This window comes from Podarcis liolepis (genome assembly GCF_965112155.1).
Source record: "Podarcis liolepis genome assembly, chromosome: 3".
In the NCBI taxonomy this organism is placed as follows: domain Eukaryota; kingdom Metazoa; phylum Chordata; class Lepidosauria; order Squamata; family Lacertidae; genus Podarcis; species Podarcis liolepis.
In genome coordinates, this window is record NC_139557.1 from 93,382,540 (window position 1) to 93,402,605 (window position 20,066).

The window sequence follows — 20,066 nt, forward strand, 5'->3', positions numbered from 1 at the left end:
CCTTATCCAAAGCTGCATTCATCTGAGCTGTAAGGATTTTTTTTTTCAGGAGTTGGCGCCTTTCAAGCTGTTTGTACTTTTACATACAAGAGCATGATCCTTTATGCTGTATTTTGTTTTTAATATTCGGTTGGGAGCCTCCCAGAGTGGCTGGGGAAACCCAGCCAGAAGGACGGTGTGTGTGTGTGTGTGTGTGTGTGTGTGTACAGTGGTACCTTGGGTTACATATGCTTCAGGTTACAAACACTTCAGGTTACAGCCTCCGCTAACCCAGAAATAGTGCTTCAGGTTAAGAACTTTGCTTCAGGAGGAGAACCAAAATCGTGCTCCGGCGGCGCGGCAGCAGCAGGAGGCCCCATTAGCTAAAGTGGTGCTTCAGGTTAAGAACAGTTTCAGGTTAAGTACGAACCTCCGGAACGAATTAAGTACTTAACCCAAGGTACTGCTATGTGTGTGTGCGTGTATAAATTTTTGGATGAAGCATGCAAACCACCACAGTGGTACCTCGGGTTACAGATGCTTCAGGTTACAGACGCTTCGGGTTACAGACTCCACTAACCCAGAAATAGTACCTCGGGTTAAGAACTTTGCTTCTGGATGAGAACAGAAATCGTGCGACGGTGGTGCAGTGGCAGCGGGAGGCCCCGTTACCTAAAGTGGTACCTCAGGTTAAGAACAGTTTCAGGTTAAGAACGGACCTCCAGAATGAATTCAGTTCGTAACCCGAGGTACCACTGTATGTCTTTATCCTCTGTAGCCAATTGCTATACAGTGTTGCTTTATATAGAGAAATAATTGAAGCAGTATATTTGGGCCCCATTCCAGTCAGGTTGTCACATAGAAGAAAACTAAAGAGCTAACATTGAGGTTTCTGCTTCTAGAAACCTACATCAGTGAGAACCAGAGATAAAATACATTTAGGATTTATGGGACTCTGATCTGCTCTCTTCCAGATGTTTCTTACTGTGTACCTCAGTAACAACGAGCAACATTTCACTGAAGTGCCAATCACCCCAGAAACGACCTGCAGAGATGTAGTGGATTTGTGTAAAGAGCCTGGTGAGACTGAATGCCACCTGGCTGAAGTGTGGTGCGGCTCAGGTAAGCGAAACGTGCCAATTGTAACCTGCCAGGCATTTAGATAAGTGTCTCTCTCGTTTCTTTTAGCACCAGGATTAATTGAACTTTTAATTAAGGGATCACATGAGTTAATATAATGATTTGCATTGTGCAGCTTTGTTCTTAATATTAGTTGCTTTCATGTTACTGTAAAATGAAAAGCAGACTATTACAGTGGCAGCAGCAAACATTTGTCCTCAGATCAGTTGCTCCTCTCCCAGCTGGTCTTGGACTGAAATTACAGGCTTTTGTTTCACAGTCTATAAGAGCTCTTTGGCTTGTGCCAGAAGGCTTAGCCTCTGTCAAGGCATGCCCTTACATGGTACCCAGAGTAGTGAGAAAGAAAACCTCTCTGAGGATCCACAGGTGGAAACGGCCTCCAAGGCAGCCTCCACCTCCCCAAAGGGCTGCTCAACACTTTTTTTTTTGTCCACCTGTATGCTTTCTTGATATTTTATAGCGTTGTTGTTTAGTCGTTTAGTCGTGTCCGACTCTTCGTGACCCCATGGACCAGAGCACGCCAGGCACTCCTGTCTTCCACTGCCTCCCGCAGTTTGGTCAGTCTCATGTTTGTAGCTTCGAGAACACTGTCCAACCATCTCGTCCTCTGTCGTCCCCTTCTCCTTGTGCCCTCCATCTTTCCCAACATCAGGGTCTTTTCCAGGAGTCTTCTCTTCTCATGAGGTGGCCAAAGTATTGGAGCCTCAGCTTCACGATCTGTCCTTCCAGTGAGCACTCAGGGCTGATTTCCTTAAGAATGGATACGTTTGATCTTTTTGCAGTCCATGGGACTCTCAAGAGTCTATAAGCTATTTTATAGCTTAACAAAGCTAATATAGTAGGAGGGCCAGAGGTGTAGCGCTTTGGCAAAGCTGGTGATTTGTGAGTTCTTCACACAAGACACAAATGTGGGTTCCCCCACATCTTTAAGGTAAATGTAAAATCTGTCTTGGCTAGAATGTATATTGACTTTGAAATTGGCTCTTTTAATTGGCACAAGAGAGGCTCAGATGTGCATTGGGTATTCCACTCTATGCCAGGGGTGGGAAACATCTTCTGGCCAGTGGGCCGTAAGCTGACCTTGCAAGCCACTTCGGCAGATGGGTGAGGCTGCCAGCCTGTCAGTTACTTGATGTCATTATGATGATGGTTGGCAACTTCAAAAGATGTTCGCTGTCAGCGCCAATTAGCACTAAAAGCAACCCTTTTTGAAGGTGTGATTGGAGTTGACAGATGATTGGAGCTGACATCTTGCCTTCCAAAAAGCCTGCTGTGCCCAACTGTAGGTATGAATGGATTCAAGGAACAATCTGGAGGGCACTTTAAGCTCCCTGCAGCTGCCTCCTTCCTTGGCTTCAAATACAACATCAGGGCAGGTGGGCATAGTTTGGTGGAAATGGCCTCACCTGACAAATGAGGATCCATGGCAGGCGTAATTTGGCCCATTGGCTAGAGGTTCCCCATAGCTTGCTCTGTAGGTTCTGTAAAACTAGGTTCTGCTCTTTCCACAAAATTATTGTGAATAAACGAATGATATAAAGAATTATTATGCAAGCATTTATCTAGCAAAATGCTTTTAAAAATCCCAGAAGAGAATTGGGGATTTTCACTTCGAAAGTGGGCACTTAAATTCTGGACATGGCCCCTGAAATTAATGTTTATTATTAATTTATTAAATTTATTCATGGGTGAATGAACAGCAACAATTTTAGAATTGATATAGGAAAAGAAGCCTCATGCTGAAGCTAAGCATGGTAGATAAAGTGAAGTTAAAATGTTGTTCCCCCTCAACCCATGTATTCAAATTTTTGAAACCAATCCTAATTATATGTACGACTATGATGATTCACAAAGCTACTGAAATCATGGAAGCCTCTTGTGTAAGCTTGGTGGGTATGTACCACCAAGGGGTATTCTTTGTATTAAGTTGTTAGGCTACTACCCAGCTCTTCTCACTTTTCTTATCTAGTATCTTTAGACAATGGTTCTTTGTCACATTGAGCAGTGATGGCTGTTTGAATAGAGTGGCATTGGTTTTAAGTATGCTGTGTTGACATGCTTTACCTAGGTCAGCTTGCCAAAAGGGTGCAACAGAACAGGTTGTGACATTAGTACAGCAGTTATTCTGCATTGTCCAAACCACTGATTTCCTGATACCGTTACTCATCAGATTAGTTTTTTAATAGTTTCCTCGCTTTGCCTGACCCATAAGATTGCACCCTGATTATATGTCTGAATCCTCAGATTTTCTGTTCTATTCACTTTATATGATTTTATATTGCTGTTTTAGATTGTGTATTATTATTATTGATCAGTTTTCCACCCTGGACTTCTTCAGGAAGAAAGGCATGACATAAATGCAACTAATAGGGAGCTTGCTTTTTAGATTGTACTTTAGAGATTTTGCCCTGCTATGTTTAATACAATGTATGTGGAAATATGTTGCAGATGTTTGAAGCATTCAGTTGTAAATGCACACTGAAGACATGTGCCAGTATACTTATAAATTCTAGAAACAAATTTTGTATCATACAACCTTATTGATAAGAGCAAACTTGAGACTTTCTCCAATGCTGATTATATTTAATTAGATTGAGGATGATGTGTCTGTGGAACAAAAGCCTTTTGTCAAAATTTTGCTGATTGCAGCTAGAGTAGTGTAGGTCTGAAAATGGAAGGGCTCTCAATCCCCATATAGACGGGACTGGCTATTGAAATCTTCAATTAGCAGAAAATGATGAATTGGCTAATCTGGTTTATCTGAGAGGTGACTGTTTTGTGAAATAGTGCAATATGAATTTTGGAAGTATTATATTTGAAAGAAAGTGAATTATGCAGCATTGTATTTATGAGTAAATGAGCTTAAAAAATTAAGAGTTTTTTTAAAAAAAAATTTAATGCAGCAGAACTCTCAACTCTTAGATAAGCCTGTCCTTTTATATTGACTGCTGGTTCCATGGTAAAGCTGGTCTACTTCTTGTTGACAGTTTATTGCCTGTAAATGGGGCTGTCCATCAGTGTATCAGCCAGCCAGCCATGCTACATGATACCTTATTCCTCCAAATTTCCCCCCTACAGTCAGTATTCTGTGGCCACAGAACACACTTTGTTCTCATTGGGTTATATTTGTGTTTCTTCCTAGCATTTTCCCCTTAAAATTGTACTTTTGCAAACTTTGGGGTTTCTCCAAGCCTGCTGGTACCTCTTCCTTCTATGTGAATGATGTTTGGCTGTATAAGTAGCTGCATTCACAGAAATAGTGGAAGTGATTATGCATTAGCAACATTTATTTATAAAAATACTTACTGTAATATCATTAAAAATATCAAGGCAGTGTACAACAATATATATAAAAATGATGTACACTGCTTTGAGATAGATATAAACACCAGAATGAGTCAATGCATTGAGAATCCTAGCAAAAAAAGGGCATTTCCTTAACTTTTAGTTAATTTTTACTAGAATATTGTCTAAAACTACCTTAAACAAATCGGCTTAGCCTCATCCAGACCCTGCTTTATACTAAATGATAGCGATACTTTCCTTTGTGATTTACAAGATGAGCTGTTTAGCTGTCTAGACAAATAACCACGGTAGCTGCTTTTTCTGTAACAGTGACCTACTTGCTTATACTGTAAAACTAATCAGCTTTGACAGTAACCCCAGAAAATTTCCTTCTTAGGTTGTTTCAACATGGCTGCAGTTTTTTCCTTCCTTAAAGAAAACCCTTTTGTTTTTTAAAAAATTAAGCTAAGAACCTGTTGGACATCATAAAAATCCTACATATCTTGTAGGAAAGTTTATAATGAGAACCACAATTGAACTACCGGAATATAAAAAAGGCTTACATGCAGGGGTAGGGTGTGGTGTCCTAATGTCATTAATCATTTGTACACTTCCATCTTTATCCTTGAATGAAGACAAACATTATTGTCTCACTAAACCAGCAATTGCCTATCATTATCACCAGTTTTTACCATAATCTCTTCTGTGTTCATTACCTTTTGTTCTTAACGTCTTGTCCCTATAGAGTATTCAGTAAAATTGGAAGCTTGCTGTTATTAGACATTTGGGTGCTACCATGATAAAAGTATAGGTTTTTTTTTATTTTGCCTTTTCAGCCAGGGCTGTCAGCAGGGCATTATTTTCTAAATAAGTGCTGTGTTTCATTTCATCTAAAAAGTTCCTCCCTTCTAAAATAACAATTGAAAAGACTTCCTTTTTAAATTTATGTAACTAATTAGAGCTGTACAGTTGTACCTTGGTTGACAAACGACTTGTGACTCGGAACGTTTTGGTTCCAGAACGCCGCAAACCCGGAAGTGATTGTTTTGGTTTGCGAATGTTCTTTGGAACCCGAACGTCTGTCACGGCTTCCGATAGGCTGCAGGAGGTTTCTGCAGCCAATCAGAAGCCATGCCTTGGTTTGAAAACATTTTGGAAGTCAAATGGACTTCCGGAACGGATTCCGTTCGACTTCTGAGGTACGACTGTATTAGGATTGTGTGACAGACATGTTATCAAAAATATATTGACTGGATCCTAGTGAACTAGTTCTACAGCTCATGGTCAGCTTGGCAGCTTAAACCAGAGTTAAACAAAGCCAAAGTTTCCTTCCGTACCAGACAAAGCAACATGTAATGTGTACAAAGCTTAATGAATTGACACCATGGTACCATCCATTAGATTTACTCAAACCTGTCCCCTGAACTGGGACAAGGGATATTCCTGTCACGGTTGCATGCACCATTAGGGCTCCATCCAGTAGGATTCACTTGCATAGGAGGATAGGAAGTTGCCTTATGCAGAGTGTGACCATTAATCCACCTAACTCTGTATTGTCTACACTGACTGGCAATTGCTCTCCAGGATTTTTGACACAATTCCTTCCCAGCCCTGCCTGGAGATGCTTGAGATTGAACCTTGGACCTTCTGCATGCAAAGCTGGTGTTCTGTTCTTTCCTGCACTGCAATGGGTAACGAGGAATTTCTAAACTGGAAATGCTAAACTTCTGTTGAGGGTTCAGCAATGAGAAATGGAAGCCTTGTGCAACATGTTTGCAGCGTTCACTTGCACCCTACTTTCAGCCTGAAACTGGACTCCAAGGCAGAAATGTTCAAGAAAGATTTGAACTGAAAAGGCTGTTTCTATAAGTTAAAGGTCAAATTGGGGGAAAGAAATCAGTGAATAACTCTCCATAAGCTGGACCCTTTTCTCCCCAAACACTTTCTGTTACCTGAAGTTCATTGCTAAATGAGTGCATAGAAAGCATAGCAGAGGCATATTCTGTTAAGAGTATTTTGCTTAATCCTTTAAGTCCGCTCCAGCTTTGTGTCTGTAACACGAACATTTTTAAGCAAGATTCACTGAGTTGATGATAAGTGTACACAAATAGTTAAGCTACATGAAAAAATAACACCCCGAGAATTCAAGAGGATGACATCTTAAAACAGAATACAGTGGTACCTCTAGTTACGAACTTAATTCATTCCGGGGTCCGTTCTTAACCTGAAACTGTTCTTAACTAGAGGTGTGCTTGCTGCTGCTGCGCCGCCGGCACATGATTTCCATTCTTAGCCTGGGGCAAAGTTCTCAACTCGAGTTAATGCTTCCAGGTTAGCGGAGTTTGTAACCTGAGACGTTTGTAACTCGAGGTACCACAGTATGCTGACATTTGGCACATGGGCGCATTTGCAAACTTCAGAAGCTGCCATCACACTCGCTGCAACAAAGCACACACCACGTCCTATTTTCTATAGTAGAATGCTTCTTTAAAGCCAGATTTCAGCAGAAGGTGAGGCATCTGCGTCTGCATGTGTACCCAGAGCTGCTACACTGGCGACTTCTCTCCAGAGAAGCGGACATGGAGCAATGGATCCAAACTACAAGAAAGAAGATTCCACCTAAACATTAGGAAGAACTTCCTGACAGTAAGAGCTGTTCGACAGTGGAATTTGCTGCCAAGGAGTGTGGTGGAGTCTCCTACTTTGGAGGTCTTTAAGCAGAGGCTTGACAACCATATGTCAGGAGTGCTCTGATGGTGTTTCCTGCTTGGAAGGGGGTTGGACTCGATGGCCCTTGTGGTCTCTTCCAACTCTATGATTCTATGATTCTATGACTTCTGAGATGCGTCTTGCCCATGTGTGTTGCTGTATTTCTTGGTAAAAATGACATAGCTCTTCTGTATCATGTTCTCTGGTTTGTTAGGAAAGCATTTCCCTGTTTCTCCTTCCACCCTTTTAAAGACTGCTTTCACGTGATTCAAAAGGGGCATACTCAGTGTGGATGAACTCTGCAACTTTTGAATAGGAGGCTGCGATGGATACACTGCAAATACACCTTTGGTTCATCACATAAAGTATCCTATAGAGGCAGGTTTTGTTTATTCCCTTACTACTGAAAGAGAGAGAATATAGAGAGGACTTGCTCTGTATCTTTCAGAGCGCCCTGTAGCTGACAACGAGCGCATGTTGGATCTTCTGCAGCGCCATGGAGTCCAGAGAAATGAAGTTAGGTTCTTTCTTCGCCATGAGCGGTCTCCTAATCGGGAAGCAGGTGAGTGTTAATTCTGCTTTTGTGAGTGCAAGCCCAGGGTGAAACTTTGGAGAGGGTGCAGTGGCTCCTCATGCAAGTTCCTTTAACCTAAATTAGGGGTGGGGAACTGGGTTTGACTGGCGTGCAGGATCCTGAGGCTCCTGAACCTCCATAGGCCCTTTTGACAGGTAGGACATGACGCAAGACGAAGCGTTTGCCATGATGGTTTGAAATCACACTGACCGGGCAAAGAAGCAAGGTTTTGCTGATGTTACTAATGGGTGTTGCTTGCAAACCTGCTTTCGACAGGGAGTTATGCAATTACCTACCTCACACCCGACATAGTTAGGACCTCTCTTGGCCTTAATTAGGCCTACTGGCTGTAGACTCCCCACTGGTGGCTTAGATGTATTGGACACCCAGCTGTGTGGAAGGCAGAAGTACAGCAGAATGTAAAGCTCCCAGGATTGTGTGATGAAAATCTCCTTTTAGAGGCACATTAATGCTTTTGCCAGCTGAATAAATGTTGCGTTCCATACTTGCTTCTTGTTGAATTCAGTGATGCAGTGATTTCAGAAACCACAATTTCTTTTTCTTAATTCATGTCTATTCTTCATGTTCTTCACTGATTAATCAGGAAGCCCCTTCAGCTGGTTTGGTTGGCTGGGACATGTGTTTGACTTTTTGTCACAATTGCAAGCTAGCTATGGTGCAATGAAGCTAAAGGGTCCTTGTTTCACAGACCAGTCCCTTAATTGTGCCTTAAATGCTGAGTTCATGCAAACCATTTATTTGGCCTGCTGCTATTTTTTAAAATATATATGTATCTTGTCTACTTTAATTTTCATGAAAAAGGTACCTCTTGTTTCTCTTCTCTTGTCCCCTGCATATCTGACAAGGTTAATACATTTATTGCACAGGCAGCATTTTGTATGGCAGGGCTGCTGTTGTGCTTACATTGATTTTCAAGTGTTGTTGGGTGACTTTGGACCAAGTCTGAAACTGCAAACCTGCTTGTTTCTTCATTTCCTCCTCCCAACCTTGTAGAGAGGTAGTTTATATTAAAAACATTCTTCTTCTTTTTTAAAAAACTACTTACCATTTTTTTTGTTCACTTCATACTTAAAAGGGAGTGGACCAAGAGTGCAAGATCCAGGCTTGAAGAGAAATGGTGTAAAAATGCCTGGTGAGCGGAGAATAGAGAATGGAGTAAGTATTTAGCATAAAACTACTTAAATGCAATCAAGGAAATAATTTCCTTTCAGTTTACAAATTTATTTTTTCTCCAGAACACCTAATTATGAAATTAGAAATATTTATATGACTTCCACGGTCAGTTCTTATATTAGTTAATAGGTTCAGTCACAGAATACTACCCGGTCTCTGAAGGGATTTCACTTTGTGATGAGATCTATCTGTATTTTGTTACTATTTTTTGAAGAAAGCATGTAAACTCTCCTTATGTGAAGTCTAGATTGAGGAATCTCAAAGAGGCTGCAAAAAGCAGGAGGTGGGGAGCCCTCTTGCCTGTTAGAAATACCGTATTTTTCGCCCTATAGGACACACTTTTCCCCCTCCAAAAATGAAGGGGAAATGTGTGTGCGTCCTATGGGGTGAATGCAGGCTTCAGGAAGCTATCCCCCCAGCCCGGCAAACTCCGGGAGCAATGGCGAGGTTGCGCGCAACCTCGCCATCACTCTCGGACCCGTTCTGGGGGCTGGGGTCGGGGGAACCTTGGGCTTCCCCAGCCCCGCAAGCTCTGGGAGTGATGGCGAGGTTGCGCAACCTCGCCTTCTCTCCCGGACCCCCAGCCCCAAGGCTAAAAACAAAGCCAGGACAGCTAGCGGGAACCATCTCGCTCGCTGTCATGGCTTCTTTGCTCTTTGGGGGGGGAATATTTCCCCCCTTCAATTCCCCCCCATAAGTGTGCCCTATGGGCCGGTGCGCCCTATAGGGCGAAAAATACGGTATGTGACCAGTCTGCTCTGTATTTGTTTTGGGGGGGAGCCTCAGCAAAACAGGCTGAGTGTTTTGCCCAAGGTTTCATGTTCCAAGCCTCCCAAGAAGTGATGTGAGAACCAGTTGCTTTAATAGCCACTGTTACAGATAGGTAGCCGTGTTGGTCTGCCATAGTCAAAATAAAAAAATTCCTTCCAGTAGCACCTTAAAGACCAACTAAGTTAGTTCTTGGTATGAGCTTTCGTGTGCATGCACACTTCTTCAGATACACTGAAACAGAAGTTGCCAGATCCTTCTATATAGTGAGAAGGTGGGGAGGGGTATTACTCAGAAGGGTGGTGGGAATGGGTGATTGGCAGATAGCTGAGATGAGCCTGTTGACGACTCTTAACGACTGCAATAGGTCTTACAGGAAAAGGCAAGGGGTGAGAAGGTGAAAAATAGCTAGTCATGTATAATGAGATAAGAATGAGATAAGAATCCAATGTCTCTGTTGAGACCAGGTCTCTCCATGGTTTTAAGTTTGGTAATGAATTGCAACTCATGGTTTTAAGTTTGGTAATGAATTGCAACTCATTACCAAACTTAAAACCATGGAGAGACCTGGTCTCAACAGAGATCAGGATGGAGCAAATTGATGTCTGGATTCTATTAGTTTGAGTTGGAGGTTGAACATAGATGACCCCTGTGTACCTTCTGGTTTGGTGATTGTCCAGAATGCACTGGAACAAAAGTATGCCAGTAACTTGTTTTCATCTTCTTCAGTAGTCCTTGCTTTTTACCTTCCACCATGTCTCCAAAATAGTACAGCAATCAGGCCTTTAATTCTGAAGCCAGATGGCCAATGTACTATATAGACTTCAGCACAATAGTATGCTTACACCAAACTCTTACATATGTGTATATATTTAATTACTGAAGGTCAATGCTCCTCGGATGGATATGACTCTAGCTGAATTGCAGGAAATGGCATCACGTCAACAGCAACAAATAGAGGCCCAACAGCAAATGCTGGCTAACAAGGTTTGTTGAAATAAGCTTTCCCCCTGTAAAATTTACCTATGAATAAAAAAGTATGAGAAAAGCAGCTTCTAAAAAATGTGAATTTTGTAAAGTTCTAAATATTAAAAGTGGCATCCTTGGATTTCTTAAAACAGCCTGTTTTGGGGGCAAACAAGTTACCGTATTTTTCGCTCTATTGGATGCAGTTTTTCCTCTCCAAAAATTGAGGGGAAATGTGTGTGCGTCCTATAGAGCGAATGCAGGCTTGTGCCATAGCCGTGCGCAACCCCTCTGGCAAGGACAGGCTGCACGGGGCTAAAGGGGAAGCCAAAACAGCGAGCGGGATCCATCCCGCTCGCTGCCTTGCCTTCTTCCATAGCTGCGCACAACCCCTCTGGCAAGGAGAGGTTGTGTGCAGCCTGTACGCTGCTCTTTGGGGCTGGGGGGGAAATTCCCCCCCCTTGATTTCCCCCCCTAAAAACTGGGTGCGCCCTATGGTCCGGTGCGCCCTATGGTGCGAAAAATACGGTAGTTACTGTGGACTGAGAGCTGTGCCTTAATTTGGCCTTGACCACCTTCAGTGCCAAATGTTATGTGTTCTTTTTGAATGTACCTGTCAGGGGTTCAGGAGCAGAGGCAAGGGCAAGGGAGGAAACAGAGAGCGAAGGGGAGGAGGCAGAAGAAAAGATGAGTGATGACGATGACCCGAGATCTCCGAGTCTTTCCAGTGAATCAGAGGATTCACAGAAAGGAGCACCAGTGGCCAGGGCAAGGGGGGAATCTAGGGGGGCACCCCAGGAAGATAGAGCCAGAGGGGACTCAGGGGGGAGCAGTTGGAAATCGGGACCAGCGTCACCGCCAGAGAGCAGGGAAGAGGAAGGGAGCCAGGGGGCAAGCGCCGGCAGCTCACAACAGGAGGGAGGGCATGAGTCAGGAGTGGCCACACCTCCATCGGGGAGCGAGGAAACGGTCAGACGGAAAGTGGAAAGTTGGGCGCGCGCGCCAAGTTCAAATGCACAGGAAAGTGACGCAGTGGGCAGCCCTGAAAGAGAGCCAGGTCCTAAAGCCCGGCGCAAGGAGACAGGAGGGTCCGGGGGGTCGGCGTCAGAAGAATCCAGGAAGGAAGAGACCCCGGGGGGTAGAGGGACCCAGAGGAGAACAGTCAGGCGGAAAAGGTGGAGCAGGGCTAGGATATTAAGTTGGTGCACAAGGGGCGGAGACTCAGACGGAGCTTCGCCGATCTAGCCACTAGACGTAGAGTTGCACGCAGCAGCTTGAGAATGGAAACTGTAACTCAATAAAGACTTTTACTTAATGATCGCTGGCTAGCGTGATCCTCTGTGAGCTAGGATCTGGAAGCAGCTCTGACAGTATCATATATGTGTTAGGAAATCCTGTGGTTCCCTGAAAACTTGCTAGAGTTCTGAACTGGGAAGATTGGTTACTGAAGATAAGTGTTTCTGAAAGAGGGTTTGCTCCCCAAATTGAGGGCCAAATAAAATGATGCTGGAGGATTTAAGTTCAAGACCTAAGCTCTTTTTAAAAAGAGAATTGCAGGTGTTTTTGTCTCTAGCCTTTTCCTTGGAAGAAATTTATATTTTTAATTATATAAATTTCTGTGGCTGGAGGAAGATATGGGAACCCTAAACTATTTGTTTAGCTTTGTACACTCATCTTCCTTCAGTTTAGTTGGGTTTTTAAATATTTTTAGTAATTATGTGAACTGCAGTGCTTATTATTGTAATGCATAAGATGAAGTAGGTTTTGTCGGCTCTAGAAATCATATGTCATTAGTATATCACCATTAAATAGCTTAATCACAGTGAGCATAATGCTTGTTCTGTTGACTTGTAGGAGCAGCGGTTAAAATTTCTGAAACAGCAGGACCAACGGCAGCAACAACAAGCTGCAGAGCAGGAAAAACTCAAAAGATTAAAAGAAATTGCTGAGAATCAGGAAGCCAAGTTGAAGAAAGTGAGAGCTCTCAAAGGTCACGTGGAACAAAAACGGCTCAGTAATGGGAAGCTAGGTGAGTTGCTAGAGGTTTTTTGGATAACTGGTTTATAATGTCTGTTTCAAGTTAGTGTTCAGATGTTCCTACATAGAATTGTTTAGATATTGGCTGCATTCTCATATAATGTTGGGTCATGGTTTATTCAACAAATGAGTTGTCTCACAGACAAGCAAACGAGCCATGGCATGTTTCTCCAAAGCATGGTTTGTTTTTCAGTTACTCTTGCCTCATGCCTCTGTAGCTTGGTGAGTATCTAGAGTGGGGTGGGCAAACAAACCATGGTTAGGCAAGGTTTGTATTGAAGCATAATGCTAAAACACAGTTAAAACAAGCCATGGTTTTTTAAACCAACAACAAACTTTCAGTGTGGCAGACCCTGCCTTGTAGAACTGCCTACCTGTAGAGGTTTGGCAAGAACTGTGCCTGCCTATCTTTAGACATCATCTGAAAACTGTTGTCTAGACAGTTCAGTGTGATTTCCACTTTTTAACCAACCAGTATCCACTGATGTTTTCTCAGTGTTTTTAAACGACATTTTTATTGATACTTTGACTGATTTTATTATATTTGTATGTTGTAAGCCACCTTGATAAACTTTTTGAAAGTGAAGATTATAAATATTTCAATAAACAGACAAATAATATTGACACTGATATTCTCCCTTGCTTTGATATGATACATTTTGCAAGTGTATCTTCCCAACTCTAAATTTTTCCTGTTCCTCCCCAGGCCGTTTCAATGCAGCAAAAAGTGTACTGTAAATGAATTTAGCAGCATGCAGTCCAATATCATTTTATAGCTCCCTTACCTAGCAGAAAATTGCTTCAATTCAAACTCTGTGTGGCACTACAAATTTGTTCAGGGCTTAAATAATGCACATCTACCTGTCTTCTCCCCCCCCCCCCACAAAAGAGTGAAATTTTTTTTTGATGAAAAAATAATGTCCAGAAGACCTTTCTTCTGATAAATAAACTATATAAATTCTGAAGCTGATAACTTGATAGCTTGATCAGCTGTCTAGCTTCTGATTGGTGTAACCTTCTTTGAGCTTCTGGTCGTATCTGCCCCATTAGCAGCTGCCTTGGAAGCAGCCAACATTTGGTCATTTCTCAGCAACAGCCATTGTATTCTGTCTTCTTCCTCTACAGTGGAGGAGATTGAGCAGATGAACAGTTTGTTCCAGCAAAAACAACGAGAGCTGGTACTGGCTGTGTCAAAGGTAGAGGAACTTACTAGGCAGTTGGAGATGCTGAAGAATGGCCGGATTGATGGTTACCATGACAACCAGTCAGCTGTCGCTGAGCTTGACCGACTGTACAAGGAGCTTCAGGTAAACCGCAAGTCTGCTCTACAGACCTGGAGTAAGGGAGGTGGGCAGGTCACACATTGCCTTGCGAAGGAATTTGCTTTCACCTCTTGTCACTGACAAAGCCAGAATTGTCCAACCTGCTTAACAGTCAGCATAGTTTGTGTCTTCTGTATTATTCTCAGTGTCGATTATTGTCTACCTGACGCACTTGTGTACAGAAGCAAAGCCCACCCAGAACTTCCATGCGGGCTCCTACCCTTTCAGAACTTGTGCTTTTTTAAAAATAAAAAAAAATAGTTTTGTGCATCACGGCAACCACCCTGGAAGTTATTTATTTTGCATTCCTAATTTCCCCTCCTGAATGCATTCAGCTGAGGAACAAACTGAACCAGGAGCAGAATGCCAAGCTGCAGCAACAGAGGGACTCTTTAAACAAACGCAACTCAGAGGTGGCAGTTATGGATAAGCGTGTTAATGAGCTGAGGGAACGGCTGTGGAAGAAGAAGGCTGCGCTGCAGCAAAAGGAGAACGTCCCGGTGAGTTCCAGGCACCCCCCCAACCCCCTCCCAAAATGCTACTCTTAACACTGAAGTATTTGCTGAGAAGTATTTGGTGAGAAGTTGCTGAGAAGCTTTGTGTCTGCCATATCCCTAACATTTTCATTGTAGCATGAAAACCGCTTTAAATAATACATTAGCATTAACCTATTTAGTCCTTTATAAAGGGAAGAGCGGTTCCTACACCTTTAGTGCTTTCATTCCACAAAAGAAAATACATTGTGTATACAGAGCCTATACTGTGTGTGTGTGTGTCTTCCCGGCCGGGGGGGGGGGGGAATTCCTCAAAAGACGGATTGTATGGATTGCTTAATTATTTCTTAAATCTTGATGCATCTTGTGTAGGTGTCTCCAGATGGGAATCAGCCACAGCCAGTGGTATCTACTCCAAGTCGAGTGGCGGCTGTTGGTCCTTACATCCAGTCTTCCACCATGCCACGCATTGCCTCAAGGAATGAACTTTTAGTCAAACCAGTCTACCCTGATGGGACTTCAGCCTCGCAAGCCCCTGATGGTCCATTGAAAACGCAGACTCTCCCAAACATGAGAGCTGGGATTCTTTCACAAGTGAAAGCTCCTGGAGGTAACTATTCTTTTCTTCCGGTTTTTATTAATGCAAAGTGTGCTGGTGTTTCCTGTTGTCGCCTGGTCCATATTTTTTTAATCCTCCTGATGCAGAACTTGCTAAGTATAGCAATTAGCCATCTATGTTTAATTTAGCTGTTTGAAAGGAACATTTTTCTGGAAGTAACTAATCTTTTCTCTCTCTGTTTCCTTTAATCACCTTAACTAGGTGAGGGGCAGTGCATTCTATATGGTAGTTTCAAGAATAAATGAAATAATAAATGCTAAACAGTGATCATTTAGACATATATTCAAAACTCTCACTGCTCAACAAGATTTTTTTATCTCAGCATTAGTTCCATTGATATCATATGGCAATACCCCATGTTTCTGGCATTAGTGTTTAAGCATAATCCTGAAAATAAGGATTTTATTGGATAATGCTGTATTTGTAAATTGTAAATATTAGAAGCAAGTTGGTTATCCAGAAGAAGAGGCACTGTATAGTTAATTCTTCTTCGTATGGTATTCTTGTTTTGTCTTCAGTGAGCAAGAGTGTTTATGGATTTCAATTTTGCTATTAAAAACACTTTGACAACCTATTTTTTGTGAAGTGCTTATGAAAGTTGTACAAAATACTCATGTCTCAATATGTACAACTGTTAAAAGAAGACTGTACATGTCTTGGAAATCTTATTTTTGGTGAGCTTCAGCTGTTTGGTGTTTTATCCTAGTTTTAAAGTTACATATTTTAATTATAGCATAGAAATAGGATGCATTAATTTTAAATTGTGCATTCTCTCCCTGCCTCTCTCTCCGTAGTCCATTTGCTCAAGCAGTGCTAAGTGTTCTGTGAAAACTGCCTTGTGATTAAGCCTGTGAGATTTGTGAATGTTAGGCTTGCGTTAGGGGAGGTTTAATTCACATTCCTCTCTATCTATGAATTCACGTGAGTGGCCTTCAGTGAATTAAGCCTGTTTTAGCCTTCTCCATCTGCAAGAAAAAGGAATTATGACTTTCCCTTAGTTATTGTTACAAGGATGATAGATAGCTACTGAGTGTTGTAACGCAATGCATTTTCGTATAAAGTTGCTGCTCCAGAAATTAAGAGATCATATGGAGGCGCCAGATTTGTTGATAGCCGATTATAAATATCAGTTATCAACAGAGTTCTTGTTATGAATTTGTACTGATTTTTAAAAGCAAGTTGTCCTTACAAATACGTAAACCGAGTTTCCATTTCTGTAAGTTAATTCTTTTATCTGGGTACTTGTGGACAGTATCCCTACAAGCTGTGTAATTCTACCAGACCTCACAATCAGTGTAGCCCTTGGTGTTTTCACAGTTCTTTGGATATTGGAAATAATCTCTTGATTGTACACCACTGTGCCTGAATTGCTTCTAATAATGATACTCCTTTCAGCAGCAGAGCCCAGTTAACACCAGAGAATCCTGATTTGTCAGGATCAGCTAAGCTCAGTCTATATCTTTTATATGTGGAACATAAATGTGATTCTTCTGTTCTTGAACTAGCATTATTTATTTTCCTCTACTGCCACTGTTTCTGGGGAAAATGCTAACTCAAATTGTGCTAATAATTTAATACTGTAACCGTAATTAACAAATGGGCAAAAGCTAATAGGTCCAGTGAAACATGTCTCCAGAACCATGTTTCTGACTCCTTGGGTCCTTCTGCCTGGGTAGAATGGGTCATGGATATGTGATAATGCCTCTCGCTTGCCTGGATGAAGAGATAATGTGCATGTATGTGTCGTGTGCCTTGTATTCTGGAGAAGGGGGTCCCTCCCCCATTTTCCTTCTCCTTATTTTCTCTGTTCCCTTTTACTCCAGGTACTACACCTGCTGGTTCAAAACCTCCACTCGCTATCAGTGACTGGAATAATGCGAGCGCTGGCCATGTTATCAGCCAAGGGCTAACTTCCATGGTGACCAAAGCCAACAGTAGCAATGAAGTGCAAGGTAGGTCCATTTTTATGGGTGTTTCTGCCTCTTTCCAAAATAAGCAGAGTATGTCTTTGTAACCCTAATGCTACATAGTGTACTTTAAAGATGATTAACTGCCTGTCACAAGGGCTGTTTGCTCTTATTCTGGGTTGGGGTGGCTTCTCTCTCCCAGAATCTTGCTGGTGTGCTTAGTCCAGGGGTCAGCAAACTTTTTCAGCAGGGGGCTGGTTCACTGTCCCTCAGACCTTGTGGGGGACGACGACTATATTTTGAATGAATGAATGAATAAATACATAAATTCCTATGTCCCACAAATAACCCAAAGATGCATTTTAAATAAAAGCACACATTCGACTCTTGTGAAAACACCAGGCAGGCCCCACAAATAACCCAGAGATGCATTTTAAATAAAAGGACACATTCTACTCATGTAAAAACACACTGATTCCTGGACCGTCCGTGGGCTGGATTTAGAAGGCGATTGGGCCGGTTCCAGCCCCTGGGCCCTAGTTTGCCTACCCATGAGTCAGCTCAGATGCTTCTCTTCATTTCAGTAGCTCAGGTGGTGGAATGGTTAACCTAATTTCCTAATGGAGCTGTGACAGTTCTCTGTTGATCCCTCTTCAGCTTAATGTTTTGACCCTTAAAGTTGCAACAGGGCTGCTTGCACAGATGGCGCTGGCTTCCAACTGGTCTGCTTTATTCGTGGCTGATATTATTATGTGACACACGCCCGGCCCATTTCTTATGAGAAGACAGTGTTACTTCATGGAAGATCTTTTTAGCTGAGAAGTGTGCTTTTTTTAAAAAAAAAGTTTTAGTTTTTTTCAAAAGTATTACAAATGCTTACTTCAAATCTGACCCTCCTTTTGTCTTTTTAGTTGGTGAGGGAGATGTTCCTCTTAGAGAAAGGGAGAAAAAAGTGCGCCCCTTTTCCATGTTTGATTCTGTTGACTCCAATGGAGCTGTTGGAGTGCCTACAACAGGTACACTGAGAAAAAACCAGAGCAGCGAGGACCTCCTGCGAGACGGCCAGGTATTTGGACGTATAGTGCCTTTTGAGTTGCAATCTGAATGTTGCTCTCCAAGCAAGCTTGAGAAGCCTCTAAATCCATGTGCTACTGTGAACAGCGGTCATGAATTTATGCTAAACGTCTCAGTCTCTTGTTAGCTAGTATGATCTGCTGGGCATAATTAAAAACTTGATTTTAGATGAGCCAAAGATTCAGTGGGTTTTTTGGCATATAATAACCACTCCCTTCTGTTCTCAATCTGTAAAAATTGGGATTGATAACAACAACAAAAAAAGCCTCCTTTACAGGCTGGCGGTTCCTTACATGATTAAGAAGGGAAATTGTACCACCTGTCTTCAAGGGCAAGGGGAGGGGGAAGTAAATATTTAAAAGAAGATTGTAGGAATATGAGAGAACCCCAGTAGTGCAGCTAGGTAATTTTAGTCTCTGGACTTAAGAGTCTTCACCGGGTGTATCACTTTTTATGGCAACGTGCATTTATTTTAATTAACAAATACCCCATAACACAGTTCTCCATGCAGTGTGTTATCTGACCTGCTTCAAAATTTTACTGTTCATTAAGGCCCTGGACATTTGCTAAAAGATCTTCCCTGATGGCGATTTGGTGCATCTCATTTTAGTCTTTGGGTGGAGCCGATGTCAGATGCTGCCTCTTACTTCAGAACTGAGAAATAATTGGAAAGTTATCAAAAGTTATATTGGAAATGGGAAAGTTATACTGTGAAAGTGTACCTTCATAAGCTATACAATTCATGTTCAGGATTAGAAGTTGGTAATCTTAATAATTATTCATAAAGGAAACAGTTTATAAGAAGTAAATAAGGAGGCCAGATACAGAAAGGAAGTCTTTTATTTTGTTGTTTGTATTGTTGTATGTTATGTTCACGTTTAACGAAGGTGGATTTGTGTATTGGGGGTGGGGGGCTTGTGTTGTAAATTAAATTCCAATAAAAATTTAAAAATAAAAAAGGAGGTAGTAATAACTTGGCGTAAGTAAAGGTAAAGTTACTCCTGACAGTTAGGTCCAGTCTCAGACAACTCTGGGCTTGTGCGCTCATTTCGCTCTATAGGCCGAGGGAGCTGGCGTTTGTCCGCAGACAGTTTCCAGGTCATGTGGCCAGCATGACTAAGCTGCTTCTAGCATGACTAAGCCGCTTCTGGCGAAGCCAGAGCAGCGCACGGAAATGCCATTTACCTTCCCGCCGGAGTGGTACCTATTTATCTACTTGCACTTGATGTGCTTTCGAACTGCTAGGTGGGCAGGAGCTGGGACCGAACAACGGGAGCTCACCCTGTCACGGGGATTCGAACCGCCAATCTCCTGATCGGCAGGCCCTAGGCTCAGTGGTTTAGACCACAGCGCCACCCATGCAAACTCGTGTGTCTTTGATTTGCTGTTGTACAGCAGTTTGGCTTCTCCTTTAACCCCATCACTCTTAGAATAGATTTTCTATTTTCCTGACAATTGTTTTCTCTTACAGACTGGCACTAAAAATGTGGCAAAAGTGCCGCCACCTGTTCCCACCAAACCAAAACAGATAAACTTACCTTACTTTGGCCAAGCTGGTCAGCTGCCTTCTCCAGATGTTAAGCCTGATGGTAATATCCAGAAGCTGCCTCTGACAATTGCTGCTGCAGGAAACAAGCAGAAGCCACCAACCCAGCTAACTCCACCAGCATCTCAGCAGGCCCAGCAAAAGATCTGTGTGTCTCCAAGTGGCCCTCCTGCTAATCCGGACCTGACTCTTCTCAAGCAAGAGAGTCCTCCTGCGGCAGCTGTGAGGCCTTTCACCCCTCAGCCAGCCAAAGAGGCTCCCCCGCCGCCTTTCCGAAAGCCGCAGACGGTTGCCGCAAGTTCAATCTATAGCATGTACACAAAGCAGCAGACTCCTGGGAAGAACTTCCAACAGGCAGTGCAGAGTGCACTGACAAGGGCACAGACCAGAGGACCCCATTTTCCAAGTGGTGAGCATTTGGTTTCACTTTGCTTTTCCAAAGCATGTCCTGC

At 42.6% G+C, this 20,066-nt stretch overlaps 1 protein-coding gene across 4 annotated transcripts in view; it reads left to right on the plus strand.

Annotated features, from left to right (window-relative positions):
• Positions 1–20,066, plus strand: part of TP53BP2 (tumor protein p53 binding protein 2) — a 62,060-nt gene that overhangs the window by 28,323 nt on the left and 13,671 nt on the right. For all 4 annotated transcript variants that reach the window (XM_083496036.1, XM_083496038.1, XM_083496037.1 and 1 more), the window contains exons 2-12: positions 954–1,101; positions 7,562–7,675; positions 8,784–8,863; positions 10,535–10,636; positions 12,470–12,644; positions 13,778–13,959; positions 14,310–14,474; positions 14,841–15,078; positions 16,911–17,039; positions 17,906–18,060; positions 19,540–20,023. In XM_083496036.1, the coding sequence (XP_083352162.1) occupies positions 954–1,101; positions 7,562–7,675; positions 8,784–8,863; positions 10,535–10,636; positions 12,470–12,644; positions 13,778–13,959; positions 14,310–14,474; positions 14,841–15,078; positions 16,911–17,039; positions 17,906–18,060; positions 19,540–20,023 (1,972 nt within the window). The remainder of the gene's footprint in view (positions 1–953; positions 1,102–7,561; positions 7,676–8,783; positions 8,864–10,534; positions 10,637–12,469; positions 12,645–13,777; positions 13,960–14,309; positions 14,475–14,840; positions 15,079–16,910; positions 17,040–17,905; positions 18,061–19,539; positions 20,024–20,066) is intronic.